The 15,771-nt window shown below is 42.7% G+C and overlaps 1 protein-coding gene across 11 annotated transcripts in view; it reads right to left on the bottom strand.

Moving 5' to 3' along the window:
• Nucleotides 1–943: 943 nt before the first annotated feature.
• ATG4A (autophagy related 4A cysteine peptidase) overlaps nucleotides 944–15,771 on the bottom strand; it is a 66,580-nt gene continuing 51,752 nt past the window's right edge. For 8 of the 11 annotated variants that reach the window (XM_063803804.1, XM_016942651.4, XM_016942649.4 and 5 more), the window contains 4 exons: nucleotides 5,322–5,467; nucleotides 3,761–3,817; nucleotides 2,530–2,638; nucleotides 944–1,975 (listed from right to left, as the gene is read on the bottom strand). In XM_063803804.1, the coding sequence (XP_063659874.1) occupies nucleotides 1,905–1,975; nucleotides 2,530–2,638; nucleotides 3,761–3,817; nucleotides 5,322–5,467 (383 nt within the window). In that variant the 3' untranslated portion in view covers nucleotides 944–1,904. 11 annotated transcript variants of the gene reach the window in all.

Below are 15,771 nucleotides of genomic sequence, written 5' to 3'. Positions count from 1 at the left end.
CATGTGACTCTTTTGATGTTCTTTTATGAAAACTTTTCTAATGTCCATCTCACTGCAATTTATGAGTCCCTCTCAGAGCCTGAGAGGTTTCTGCTACTGCCAAGTCGAACTCTGTAACAAAACACTGAGGCAGGAAAAAATTAGAAGATGATCAAAGTCAAAGAGCTGAAACAGTCCTCTAACAAACAGTCAACAAACCCATAAGCTGCTTCAAGATAAGCCTATGCCTGCTTTTATCCCTGTCACACGCTAGAGTTCAACATATCAAAGCATGATGTAGGTTGATAAAAATAAATAAATTTTTTGAATAAAAAAAGAGTTCAAGAAAGGCATTTTCATACTTCTGTGGCCTTAGGATCATTTGTAGATAAAAGTAGAGAATGTTAAAGTCATTAAAATCAAATCCAAGCTGTGTGTGTATGAGTGTGTGTGTGTATATGTGTGTGTGTGTGTGCATATATTTATATATGTATAAAATATATCCTCTGAGAGGATAAACAAGAAATTAATACCATTGGGAATTTCCAAGGGAGGGAACTGACCTATCGGAGAGAGAGACAAGTCACTGAATATCATTTTACATCTTTTGAATTTTGAACCATTGGAATATACGGGGGAAAAAAGAAAAACATGGAATCTAAGGAAACAAGCAGATTGGTTTGGTGCTAGCTTCCAGTTGCTGGCCTTCCTCGGGACTTGATTAAGGATGGGGGTGAAATGCAGGCAAGTTAAGGAAGCAAGAAAAGGAAAATGAGAAGGTATTGCTGGGGCTTGAGGTTCATCCTCACAGGAAAGTGGTTAGCAAAGCTAATTTGATGAATACATGCTTTAAAACCTATTATGTTGCTAGTCCTCAAATGGTTTGGAATTGTATATGATGCACAGATAAAATGTGTAATTCACCACATGAATAATTCTAAATATGGCTGTCAACCAAGTAGGGTATACTTCAAACACAATTTATTTTTAATTTATCAAACAAAAATCAACAATTTAAGTCACTGATTGGCAAGCTACAGCCTGCAGGCCAAACCCAGCCCTCCACCTGCTTTTGTAAATAAAGTTTTCTTGGATTACAGCCACGCTCATTTACACGCATATTGTCTATTGCTGCTTTTGCATGTCAACAGCAGAGTTGAGTAGATGTGACAGAGGCCGCATGGCCTGCAAAGCCCAAAATATTTACTGTCTGGCCCTTTACAGAAAAAGTTTGCTGACCCCTGATTTAAGTGATCATGATTTAAGGACAGGGTGATATCTGACAAAAGTATCAGTAAGAATGGGGACAGTGACCCATCAAATAGTAAGATTCCCGCAAACAGAAGGGAGATCAAGAAGTGTATATTTGACATCGTTTCTTTGACAAATGTTTTGATATAAATTATAATTACTTCAACTACACAATCAAATAATTTAACAAGAACCTTTTCCTCCCTGATTCAGTCACTTTATTATTTGAGCAAGAGAACAGATTGCTGCTTAGTATTTAGTCCAAAAGAGGTCACATCTGAAAGGGTGAAGAACAGCTTAACCATCTCTTATCTGCTGGTGCTTGAAGCAAGCTGAGAGTTGCTGTTTGTCTTCCAGATGCCCATTTCCTCATTGCAGCAGCTGAAGACTTGCTGTAGCCATATAACACAAGCTGGGAAGCAATGAACTCCTCCTCATCTCTCTGCTCCTAGGCTCCATGATTGTTCTATTTCTTTCCGGGGAAGGGTTACTGTCATTTGTTTTGTTTTGTTTTGTTTTTCTGAGAAACAGTGATTGGCTCAGTCATGATTGCTATTGAGTTTGTATGCTATTGGCATATCAGGCACTTGCTGACTAGAAAAGTTTTATGCAATAAGTTCATGTTTTTATGGTGCCAGATGGAAGACAGACCTTCAAGTTGCGTTCCCAGGATTCTACACACTCAGAATCTCAAAATCTTCCTCCAGATCAAACTCCTCCAGTTGCTCAGTAGAGTCAATGAATTCTATCAGAATACAGAAATGAGAAAGAAGAAAAGCTTGACACTTGGGTTGAAGTGGTCAGTCAATACTTTACTCAGTAGTTAAGACTAAGCATTTTTAATTGCTGTACTAAAGAAAGACTTGTGTGGAGGAGACTTACAATTAGAACTACTGCCAAGTATTAGAAATTATCTATAAAGACTCAAAATAGCCAGACTTGTTACATAAACCTAACGACGGTGATGTGGCCAAGGCTCTGAAAGCCCTTCAAGATACCTTTGAATTATCGATGGCCTCAATTTGCTATTCTGAACCAGACCATGAAAAAGCAATTCTAGTCATCTTGATTTTGCATAGAACTTTTGCAATGAGCTCATTTTCTTCTATTATCATTCTTTGAAATTGGTAAATATCAGCTCATCGGAAGATTAAAATAACCAGAAGCACCATTTTTTTATCACTCCAGCTGAGTAGAAATTTTACTGTCCACAGAAAGCATGGGCCACAATTCTTCTTTCTCATAAAACAATTGCTATATGTGGGTCTGCTAGCTGAGAGCCATTGAACAACAGCTTACCTGCCCCAGTGGTTGTCACTTCTGGCTTGGCTGGAGGTACAAAGGGAGGCCAGTGTGATGGATGTTTCTGAACTAATTCAAACATCCTTAAATTCTCCTTTAGAATTTCCTGGGGAGATAACAAAACAGTTTTAAATACTTCAGAGTCACAACATTTCTAATTGGCAATCTTTGACCCCAAACCCTGAGACAGTGGTCTGCTGGTTGCCAGGTGAAAACAGGGGCCTAGAAAATACATGCATCCTCTACTTGAACCATCTGAAGACTCAGCCATCTTCAATTCTAGATACTGTTTAGCCAGGAAGGAAGGACATTGCGGGGACTCTCTGATGAAGGCCAGCACTCACTGCCTATTATCCATCATGAGGCATAGTTCCTGTGCCAGACGCATGGGTCCAGCTCACTTTAGGGGTGACATGTTCCTGAAGCATTGGCTCCAAAGAAATGTCAGTTAGTGAAATTAAATCTGCCCCAAGAGACTATTGCTACATATTGGCATGGTTTCAGTGGCAGTCCAACATGTATGGTATATATCCTAATTTACATGGCATAGTCTTAGCTGGGCATGGTGGCTCACGCCTGTAATCCCAGCACTTTGGGAGGCCGAGGTGGGCAGATCACCTGTGGTCAGGAGTTCAAGACCAGCCTGGCCAATGTGGTGAAACCCTGTCCCTACTAAAAATACAAAAATTAGCTGGGCATGGTGGTGGGTGCCTGTAATCCCAGCTACTCGGGAGGCTGAGGGAGGAGAATCGCTTGACCTGGAGACGGAGGTTGCAGTGAGCCCAGATCCCGCCACTGCACTCCAGCCTGGGTGACGGAGCAAGCCTTTGTCTCAAAAAATAATAAAATAAAATAAAAGGCATAGTCTTATCAGAAAATTCTCATTCCACCTTTAAATGTGACATAAATACAGTTTTGCTGCATTCTAAAATGTAAGTATTGCCTTTAGAAAATAATTGTCTATTAATGAGATAAAACATTAGGTTTCGTCACTAAAAATATCACTCCCTTGACATGCTAAGCATATTTCAAACCAAAATTTTTGTTCAGTTCCCCCGAAGTTATGCACAATTCCCCACACCTGATAGTTTCTTTGTTGCCTTAGTTTCTTTCTCTTGCAGTAAAGTCGTATCAGAGTAGGATTTTTTTTTACTATGAAAAACAATCTTGAAAAGGAATAAAATTGAGTAACTTCATTTTTCAGACTAAGAAAAACATATAGCTTTACCTTCTGAACAAGGCTACACCAGTTATCAAAGTCTTTTTCTTCTTTGCAGAAAAATCCCTTGGGGGAAAGCAAAAGAACACAACTTAGAATTACCTTTGGTATTGCACAATGGAGCTGTTGGCCCAGAATTAGGATGTGGGCCAGTCTCTGTGGATGTGACTTCTCAGCAATAAAGAAGGAAGACTGCCTGGGCTTCTCTCTCTCCTAACTCATTGCCTTACTCAGACATACACATCACTCTCTCAGTCTTGCTCTCATTCTCACCCTTGCTCTCTGTCCCTTTCCCTCTTTCCTCATGCTGCGAGATATTTTAACTTGAAGATCATCTTCAAAGTGTAGGGTTAATTCCATTACTTTCAGTGTACAAATACACACATCTCCAAAGAACATTCAATTAAGCCAACAAACAAAAGCCAAATGGTACTTTTAGCTAGAGGCAATACTTAAGAAGATGGCATTGACCTTCAGGAAATTATCTATCAGAATAGAGAGAACCATCAGTCTGTGCTTTCTCAACCTCAAAGCCATCCCAGAGTAGTGAAAGAATGGTTCACAAGAGGAGGACTTGCAGCTCCTGGTCACTGGTATACTGACAATTGGATTAAACTAGAGGAGAGGATGCAGACAGGCCTCAGAACCACTGACTACTTCACAGGCAGATGCCCCTTCAGTGTGTGTAGACACCAACCATACTTATGGGGGAAAATCCTGCAGCTTCCTAGATTGTGTGCACCCAGGGCATCTTGCTCCCTTATCTCTCCTTAGTGATATCCCATCTTCCTCCCTGTGCCTGGGTAGCAATAATTTGAGGACAAGAAGGAAACAGGGGAAAGAGTAACTAACATTTATAGAATGCTTACAATGTGCCAGGCCCAGTGCTAAGTGCCTTACATGCATTGCACCTCATACAACCCCATAAGGAACGAACTATTGTTTTCCTCATTTTAGAGATGAGAAGACTGAGGCTCAGAAAGATTAAGTGACTCCTCCTAAGTGCGTAGTTAGTGATACGGTTTGGTGGTGTCCTCACCCAAATCTCATCTTGAATTGTAATAATCCCCACGTGTCAAGGGTGGGACCAGGTAGAGATAACTGAATCATGGGGGTGGTTTCCCCCATACCATCCTTGTGGTAGTGAATAAGTCTTATGAGATCTGATGGTTTTATAAATGGGAGTTCCCCTGCATAAGCTCTCTTGCCTGCCACCATGTAAGACATCCCTTTGCTCTTCCTTCATCTTCCACCATGATTGGGAGTCCTCCCCAGCCATGTGGAACTGTGAGTTAACTAAACATCTTTCCTTTATAAATTACCCAGCCTCAGGTATGTCTTTATCAGCAGTGGGAGAACAGACTAATACAGTTAGTAAGTGGCAGAGCCAAGATTCCAACTGGAGCAGTTTGGCTCCAGGGTCCATTCCTTCCCCACTACACTCTACTGCCTCTAATGGGGATAGTGAGCAAACATACTCTTGCCTTCCTACCTAGCAATCTGGATAACTCCCAGGGAACCAATCTGTACACATCGTATCTCCTGGCCCACCCAACCTACGAATACCCACCAATGCAACTGAAGGATCCAGGTTTAGGATGTTCATTCGCTGTGGGGACTGCAGGCAATGGAAAGTCTGGTCATTAACCGTTCCATTCTCTTCAGTGTCAACAAAGGTCTGGGTTGTGTGAGGGTCCAAGAAGATGAGCTCGTCACCTGTTTTGAAGGAGATATGCTTAACCTTCAAAGGATTACCGGTCCTGGCCCCACTGCTGTTGTTGGGAGGAGGCACTCTGGTTCTCTTAACCCCTCCCTTGGTGACAATGAGAATGGAATGACAGAAAGCCTGAAGCCAGGGTGAGCATGCTTAAAGGAAGCCACTTGCACCCAAATCTTATCATTCAATGAGAAGATGTGCCCTAGCATTTACATCTCCTCAAAGTCCAAGTCCAAAAATGGAAAGTGACAGGTTTGAGAAAATGTGGGAATGAGAGACCACAGATGGCATGGCAGGCTCTGTGAGCAGCAGTAGCAAAGAGGCGGTAGGTGGAGTCACCAGGTCGTGGGCCCAGGTACCATTAGGGAGCTTTCTGCCTCTTTCGACATTGGAAAGCATCTCAGGCTAGACTGCTGGTTCTCAGCCCCATGCTCAGAAAGCACCTCTGGTAAGGGAGGAGGTCCTGACCTTCAAAAGAAATGCTGACTTTTTATGGAATGGGAATGCTGACTCTTTATGGATGAGAAACCAGTGAGCTGACTTCTGGTCCTGATTAGCTAGCAAGTTAGTACTTATTAGCAAGTTAGTAAGTTCCTGTCAGAAAGCACTGCCTTTGTCACATTAACATCAGTGCAGATACAGCTCACTTGGAAAATTCACTTTTGAGATGACTGACCTTGACACAAGAGATATAAGCTATGCTTCATTAAATTGAAAAAGTCTAGGCCCAAAATAACATGGGAGGAGTTTAGGATAATAAAATTTCTGCTTTGACCTGATATTCAAAGGGCTGAGAGTCCCTCTAATGTTCATCAGCCACAGGCTGAGGAGGCAAAAGTGCCTAAGAGGTACCCCAGCCTCACTGTCCGGACCTGAGGGCCATCTGGTTCTCTGTGTGCTCAGCTATATCAGGCGAGCAAGGAGAGATCTACCTGCTGCCAAAGACTGGGGTAGGGAGGGATGCCCCAAAGACTCCCTCTGGAATGGTATCCAGGATTGTGTTGGGCACATCTACATGTTTCTGTCAGCAAAGAATATGTTCATTTCTGAAGTCTCATGAAAAGTTTAACATTTTTCTGTCATAAACCAAGGACAAACCACTTAATTCACTCTGTCTTAATTTTCTTGTTTTTAAACTAGGGTCATCGGGCCTGTTCTAGTTGCCTCATGGTATATTACAAGGACCAGAAGATTTCACCTCTGTGAAATGCTTAAAACACAATACAAATAGAAAGTGGCCAGAGAAATATTTTACTGCAAATCAACAGTATTTTCCTACAAATGCATGTTTAAGAGTATATAGAAATCAATCCCCCCATATGACTTGCTTTATGAAAGTCAAGGTAGATGTTTTTCCCCTAGACCACAGGTGGGCAAGATCAGTGATACTGAAAAAGCCTCAGATTACACTAAAGAGCAACCAAGATGGCTAGAAGGAAGCCTACCTAAGACCACAGAAAGGTCTGAGGGAAAGGAAGTTGTAGGCAAGAAAACAGAAAGCCAAAACAGGGTTAGAACTGAGTCATCTAATGGGATGTTTGGAGTTAAGGTGTTGAGAATAATAACATCTTCTCTGACTCTGACCAGGACCTTTTCCCATGGGTGGTGTGTGTGTGTGTGTGTGTGTGTGTGGATGTGCATGGAGTGGAGCTTTACGAGCTGCATCATTTTTTTTTTTTTTGAGACAGGGTCTCCCTCTGTGTGATGGTTAATACTGAGTGTCAACTTGACTGGATTGACAAATGCAAAGTACTGATCCCAGGTGTGTCTGCAAGGGTGTTGCCAAAGGAGATTAACATTTGAGTCAGTGGGCTGGGAAAGGCAGACCTGTCCTTAATCTGGGTGGGCACAATCTAACCAGCTGCCAGGGTGGCAGGCAGAAAAATGTGAAAAAGACAGACAGCCCTAGCCTCCCAGCCTACGTCTTTCTCCCGTGCTGGGTGCTTCCTGCCCTCAAACATTGGACTCCAAGTTCTTCAGTTTTAGAACTCAGACTGGCTGTCCTTGCTCCTCAGCCTGCAAATGGCCTATTGTGGGACCTTGTGATCATGTGAGTTAATACTTAATAAACTCATATATATATATATTTTTCCATTAGTTCTGTCCCTCTAGAGAATCCTGACTGATACAGATTTTGGTACCAGGAGTTGTTCTAGAGGAACAGAATATTAAGGATGGAGTTCTTTCATTGGTTTTGGGGTTTCTAGAGTTGGCTATTTAATATGATTAGACCCAAAAATGCTAAGGACTGTACTTCTAATAGTATAGGGAACACTGATAGTCCTTGGTGTGAACTGTTTAGAGAGTTATGCAAAATAAATGCATTTGACACACCTGAATCATCGCTCGTGAGAGGCAAGGAGTTCAGTGACTATACATAATACAATTGACCATACGTGGAAAACCAAGGAACATAACGAAGCTAGTTGGTTGCTCCTAAGTTCAGTGGACAAAGTCATGAAAGAAAATGATGAACTCAGGGATTCTAGCTCCAGGCTTCAGAAGCAGATATTGAACCTAAAATCTGCTAAGATTGCCCTAAGTGAGAGTCTTATCTCCTGTAGAGAAAGAGCTGAAATTGTGGAAAAACAGACACAAGCTCTTATCATGCGAGTGACTGGCCTCCAACAAAAGGTGCATGCACAGCCTCGCCAGGTGTCTACTGTTAAAGTGAGGGCATTGATTGGAAAAGAATGGGACCCTGCAACTTGGAATGGGAACGTGTGGGAGGACCCTGATGAAGCTGGGGACACTGAGTTGTAAACTCTGATGAACTTTTTTTGCCAGAAGAAACAGCTTCCCCATCTCCAGTAGTGGCAACATCCCCTCCCCGGCCCATGCTGTCATCAGCCTTTCCACCTTTGACTGAGGAGATAAACCCTGTGCTGCCTGAAGCAACAGTGATGGCCTCCTCTGAGGCAGTTGCCAGGCAACATAATGTTGATTCTCCTCAGGAGCCACCCCCAACACCCCTGTTCGCTTCCAGACTTCAACTAGACTAAAGTCCTGGTGGGCTCCTGGAGGTGAGGTTGAGAGTGTGACCCATGAGGAGGTGCATTATACTCAAAAATAACTGCTTGAGTTTTCTAATTTATATAAACAGAAACCTGGAGAACAGGCATGGGAACGGATATTAAGGGTGTGGGATAATGGTGGAACGAACACAGAGTTGGATCAGGCTGAATTTATTGATTTGGGCCCACTATGTTAGAGACTCTGCATTTAATGTTGCAGCTCGGGGAGTTAAAAAAGGTTCTAATAGCTTATTTGCTTGGTTAGCTGAAATATGGATTAAAAGATGGCCCACTGTGAACGAGATGGAAATGCCTGATCTCCCTTGGTTTTATGTAGAGGAAGGGATCCAAAGGCTTAGGGAGATTGGGATGGTGGAGTGGATTAGTCACTTCAGACCTATTCATCCCAGCTGGGAGGGTCCAGAAGATATACCCTTGACCAATGCCTTGCAAAATAGATTTGTGAGGGCAGAACATGCATCTTCGAAGAGTACTGTAATTGCTCTTCTCTGTATGTCAGATCTAACAGTGGGAACTGCGTCACTCAACTACAAAATTTAAATATAATGGGAATAATTGGATCCTGAGGTGGCAGGGGCCAAGTGGCAGCACTCAACCATCAAAGGCAAGGTGGGCATAGCTACCGTAATGGACAGCAGAGGCAAAGCAATAGTCTGACTATTGCTTTCAGACTACTGCAATCAGAATAGTCTGACTCGTGTAGAGCTCTGGCATTTGCTAATTAATCATGGTGTTCCTAGAAGTGAAATTGATAGGAAGCCTACTGCATTCCTACTTAATTTATATAAGCAGAAAACTTCTAGGTCGAATGCACAAAAGACTAATTTGAATTACAGAAACAGAGAATCACAGCCCATCAATCAATTTCCAGACTTGAGCCAGTTTACAGACCCAGAACCCCTTGAATGAAGGGGAGGCCGGGTCGCCTTGAGGAAGGACCTCACTATATTACTGACAATTAATGCAGTGAATCGCTCTCCCATCCTTCCCCAAGGAGACCTCCGGCCTTTTAGCAGGGTAACTGTGCATTGGGGGAAGGGAAATGATCAGACAATTCAGGGCCTACTGGACACTGGCTCTGAGCTGACATTGATTCCAGGGAACCCAAAATATCATTGTGGTCCTCCAGTTAAAGTAGGGGCTTATGGAAGTCAGGTAATTAATGGAGTTTTAGTTCAGGTGCAACTTACAATGGGCCCAGTGGGTCCCCAGACTCATCCCATGGTCATTTCCCCAGTGCCAGAATGCATAATTGGCATAGACATACTTAGCAGCTGGTAGAACCCCTACATTGGCTCCCTGACTGGTAGGGTGAGGGCTATTACAGTGAGAAAGGCCAAATGGAAGCCATTAGAGCTTCCTCTACCTAGGAAAATAGTAAATAAAAAACAATATTGCATCCCTGGAGGGATTGCAGAGATTAGTGCCACCATCAAGGACCTGAAAGACACAGAGGTGGTGATTCCCACCACATCCCAGTTCAACTTTCCCATTTGGCCTGTGCAGAAGACAGATGGATCTTGGAGAATGACAGTGGATTATTGTAAGCTTAACCAAGTGGTGACTGCAATTGCAGCTGCTGTACCAGATGTGGCTTCATTGCTCGAGCAAATTAACACATCTCCTGGTACCTGGTATGCAGCTATTGACTTGGCAAATGCCTTTTTGTCCATTCCTGTCCATGAGGCCCACCAGAAGCAATTTGCCTTCAGCTGGCAAGGCCAGCAATATATCTTTACTGTCCTACCTCAGGGGCATATGAACTCTCCGTCTTTGTGTCATAATCTTATTTGGAGAGACCTTGATCGCTTTTCACTTCCACACTGGTCCATTACATTGATGACATTATGCTGACTGGATCCAGTGAGCAAAAAGTAGCAAACACACTGGACTTATTGGTAAGACATTTGCATGCCAGAGGATGGGAAATAAATCTGACTAAAATTCAGGGACCTTCTACTTCAGTAAAATTTCTAGGGGACAGTGGTGTGGGGCCTGTCAAGATATTCTTTCTAAGGTGAAGGATAAGTTGCTGCAATTGGCCCCTCCTACAACCAAGAAAGAGGCACAATGCCTTTTGGGCCTATTTGGATTTTGGAGGCAACACATTCCTCATTTGGGTGTGTTACTCTGACCCATTGAAGGGAAATCTTTCCAGTGGGCATAACTTCGAGCAGTGCACCTGGTTGTGCACTTTGCATGGAAGGAGAAACGGCCATATGTGCGATTATATACTAATTCATAGACTATAGTCAATGGTTTGACTGGATGGTCAGGGACTTGGAAGAAGCATGATTGGGAAATTGGTGCCAAATTTGGGGAAGAGGTATGTGGATGGACCTCTCTGAGTGGTCAAAAACTGTGAAGATATTTGTATGCCATGTGAGTACTCACCAATGGGTGACCTCAGGAGAGGAGAATTTTAATAATCAAGTAGATAGGATGACCCATTCTGTGGATACCACTCAGCCTCTTTCCCTAGCCACCCGTGTCATCACCCAATGGGCCCATGAACAAAGTGGCCATGGTGGCAGGGATGGAGGTTACACATGGGTTCAGCAACATGGACTTCCACTCACCAAGGCTGACCTGGCTACAGCCCCTGCTGAGTGCCCAATTTGCCAGCAGCAGAGACCAACACTGAGCCCTCAATATAGCACCATTCCTCAGGGTGATCAGCCAGCTACCTGGTGGCAGGTTGATTATATTGGGCTTCTTCCATCACGGAAAGGGCAGAGATTTATCCTCACTGGAATAAACACTTAGTCCACATATGGGTTTACCTATCCTGTATGCAATGCTTCTGCCAAGACTCCCATCCATGGACTCACAGAATGCCTTATCCACCTTCATGGTATTCCACACAGCTCTGACCAAGGCACTCACTTTATGGCTAAGAAAGTGTGGCAGTGGGCTCATTCTCATGGAATTCACTGGTCTTACCATGTTCCCCATCAGCCTTATCCAACATCATGGTATCCCACACAGACTCTGACCAAGGCACTCACTTTATGGCTAAGAAAGTGTGGCAGTGAGCTCATTCTCATGGAATTCACTGGTCTTACCATGTTCCCCATCAGCCTGAAGCAGCTGGATTGATAGAATGGTGGAATTTCATTTTGAAGTTACAATTACAATGCCAACTAGGTGACAATACTTTGTAGGGCTGGGGCAAAGTTTTCCAGAAGGCTGTGTAAGCTCTGAATTAGCATTCAATATATGGTACTCTTTCTCTCATAGCCAGGATTCACAGGTCCAGGAATCAAGGAGTGGAAGTGGAAGTGGCACCACTCACCATCAGCCCCAGTGATCCACCAGCAAAATGTTTGCTTCCTGTTCCCCCGACATTACGTTCTGCTGGCCTAGAGTTCTTAGTTCCAGAGGAAGGAATGTTGCCATCAGGAGACACAACAGTTCCATTAAACCGGAAGTTAAGATTGCCACCTGGACACTTTGGGCTCCTCTTCCCTTTACATCAACAGGCTAATAAGGGAGTTACAGTGTTGGCTGGGGTGACTGACTCGGACTATCAAGATGAAATCAGTCTACTACCCCACAATGGAGGTAAGAAAAAGTATGCATGGAATACAGGAGATCCATTTGGGTGTCTCTTAGTATTACCATGCCCTGTGATTAAGGTCAATGGGAAACTACAACAGCCCAATCCAGGCAGGACTACAAACGGCCCAGACCCTTCAGGAATGAAGGTTTGGGTCACTCCACCAGGAAAAAAAACATGACCTGCTGAAGTGTTTACTGATGGCAAAGGGAATACAGAATAGGTAGTAAAAGTAGGTAGTCATCAATACTAGCTACGACCACGTGACCAGCTACAGAAACAAGGACTGCAATTGTCATGAACATTTCCTCCTTCTTTTGTTAAAAATATGTTTGTGCATGTATACACTTGTACTAAGAAAATATTCTCATTTTATTTCCTTTCTCCTTTATCATGTGACATAAGATTTATTGACTTCACATCAGCATTTAAGTATTATTAAGTTCATGTAATAGTATTTGGGTTGGGGATTGGTGCGTTTCCAGTTGTACGAAGGATAGTTGTATTATGTTAGGCAAATTATGACCTTATTATTGTCTTTATCTGAAGATGATGTATGATCTCAGGATATGTATATGGGTTCAAGTTGACAAGGGGTGGACTTGTGATGGTTAATACTGAGTGTCAACTTGATTGGATTGAAGGAGACAAAGTACTGATCCTGGGTGTGCCTGTGAGGGTGTTGCCAAAGCAGATTAATATTTGAATCAGTGGGCTGGGAAAGGCAGACCCACTCTTAATCAGGTGGGCACAATCTAACCAGCTGCCAGGGTGGCAGGCAGAAAAATGTGAAAAAGAGAGATGGGCCTAGCCTCCCAGCCTACATCTTTCTCCATGCTGGATGCTTCCTGCCCCCAAACATCAGACTCCAAGTTCTTCAGTTTTGGAACTCAGACTGGCTCTCCTTGCTCCTCAGCCTGCAGATGTCCTATTGTGGGACTTTGTGATCATGTGAGTTAATACTTAATAAACTCCCCTTTACATATATATGTGTGTGTGTGTGTGTGTGTATGTATGTTATATATACACACACACATATATATATTCACACATATATATGTATATATATTCCATTAGTTCTGGCCCTCTAGAGAACCCTGACTAATACAATCTGTCTCCCAGGCTGGAGTGCAGTGGCACAATCTTGGCTCACTGCAGCCTTGACCTCCTGGGCTCAAGCGATCTGCTTGGAAGCGATCCCCATCCCAGCCTTCCAAGTAGCTGGGTCTACAGGCATGCGCCACCACATCCAGCTAATTTTTTGTATTTTTGGTATAGACGGCATTTCACCATGTTGCCCAGGCTGGTCTCGAACTCCTGAGCTCAAGCGATCCACCTGCCTTGGCCTCCTAAAGTGCTGGGATTACAAGTGTGAGCCACTGCGCCTGGCCACAAGCTGCCACAAGCTGCATCATTTCTGAGAGTGCTTATAAGAGATATAGTACACTTAGGATAATGGCCTCCAGCTCCATCCATGTTGCTTCAGAGGACATGATTTCATTACTTTTTATGGCCACATAGTATTCCATGGTGTATATAACACATTTTATTTATCTAATCATAATCCATTGGGGTACAATGCTCAATATTTGGGCGACAGGTATACTAGAAGCCCAATCCCCACCATTACACATGTAATAACCATGTAACAAACAAACACATGTACCTCCTGAATCTGGAACAAAATTTTTTAAAAAAAGATATACAATAGATGTAAAAAGCTCTAGAAATGATCTGGGGACTAAACAAAGGTCTCCAGTGAGACCTGGAGTGAAAAGGCAGGCTGACCAACCACCTGCAGAGACAGGGCTAATGCTATGGATCTCCAGGTGGAAACCTATACCCAAGTGCAAGGAACCAACATCTCCTTCTCTCTAAGCAGACAAAATTTGAAGGCCAGAGTGTCATCCTGGCCATATCCTCCCACACCTAGAGCTCTCTCAGCTTCCCACTGGGCAGGAGGGCCCTGGGGGAGCAATGGAAGGTGGTAGGTAGAGATGACCAAATTGGGATCGACTCTTGGCTTCACCACTTTCTAACAGAATCACCTTGAAGAAATAACTTTTTAATCTCTCTTAATTTTAGCTCTTAGTTTCACTGCATGTAAAACAGAAATAACAGTCTCTACCTCACAGAAATATTGTGTGTATTCTTGATTAATAATCAAGTAGATAGGATGACCCATTCTGTGGACACCACTCAGCCTTTTTCCTCAGCCACCCGTGTCATCATCCAATGGGCCCATGAACAAAGTGGCCATGGTGGCAGGGATAGAGGTTACACATGGGTTCAGCAACATGGACTTCCACTCACCAAGGCTGACCTGGCTACGGCCCCTGCTGAGTGCCCAATTTGCCAGCAGCACGGACCAACACTGAGCCCTCAATATGGCACCATTCCTTAGTGATATATATATATATGTATATGTATATGTAATACTTTGTGTATGTATTTGTATATGTAATACATTATATATATAAAATGTATATGTAATACTTTGTGTATGTATATGTAATACATTTTATATATATTTATATATACATTTATTTTATATATTTATATATTATTTTATATATACATTTATATATACAAGGTATTTTCTATATACATTTATTTATATATACAATGTATTTTATATATACATTTATACATTTTATATATTTATAAAATGTATATAATACTTTGTATATGTATATGTATGTATATGTATATGTAATACATTTTATATATATATTTTATATATATAATGTATATATATGTATATATGTATAAATGTGTGTGTGTGTGTGTATATATGTGTAGACAGAGAGATAATATACTTTGCGAAGTCTCTGGAACAGGACAACTATTTAGAAAATGGCAATTTGCATCTCTTCCCTCCCTTCAGACATTCTGCCAATCTGGACCACTCAACCTCAAACAGTAAGGGTGTGAGTCAGAAAAGGGGAGTCGGAGGGACTTAAAGCCCTCAAGTGAAGTTTGCACAAAGGACTTATAAAAGTTAACAGGCAAATGGGCACTATGTGAACCTCTGTCTTGGGGTATCAAAGAACTGAGGATTGCCCACATCTTTTTAATGAGTAGTCAAACTTCACAAAAGCTACTCTGACCCAGTGGCCTCAAGAAACAGGAGGGCTACATCAACTTGGAGAAATTCTCTGTAGGTAACTTGGGATAGGGAGGCCAGGGCACCCAGGAATCACACACACTATTCACTGAGATTCCTCCAAAGTTATTTTCTAATCTGTTTCAAAGCTGTCCTCAAACACTGTTGTGGACTGAATGTTTATGTCTCCCTAAAATTCATATGTTGAAATCCTAACCCCCAGTATGATGGTATTAGGAAGTGGGGTCTTTGGGAGGTGATTTAGTCATGAGGGTGGAGCCCCTATGAATGGATTAGTGCCCTCATAAAAGAGACTCCAGAAAGCTCCTTTGCCTCTTCTGCCATTTGAGGACACAGCAAGAAAACAGCCATCTATGAACCTGGAAGTGGGCTCTCACCAGACACCAAATCTGCCAGTGCCTGGATCTTAGACCTCCAGCCTCCAGAACAGTGAGACATAAATTTCTGTTGTTTATAAAGCCACCTAGTCTATACTATTCTGTTATAGCCGCCTGAAGAGACTAAGTCATGCATGAGCAACTGGAAATCTATTTTTTGCAACATTTTCTTTGAACCCAAATGCTTAGGAACAGAGGGCATCTG

The sequence above is a fragment of the Pan troglodytes genome, chromosome X, assembly GCF_028858775.2.
Source record: "Pan troglodytes isolate AG18354 chromosome X, NHGRI_mPanTro3-v2.0_pri, whole genome shotgun sequence".
Taxonomy (NCBI): Eukaryota; Metazoa; Chordata; class Mammalia; order Primates; family Hominidae; genus Pan; species Pan troglodytes.
Note: the sequence above shows the minus strand (reverse complement) of the source record. Positions and strands in the feature narration are given on the sequence as shown.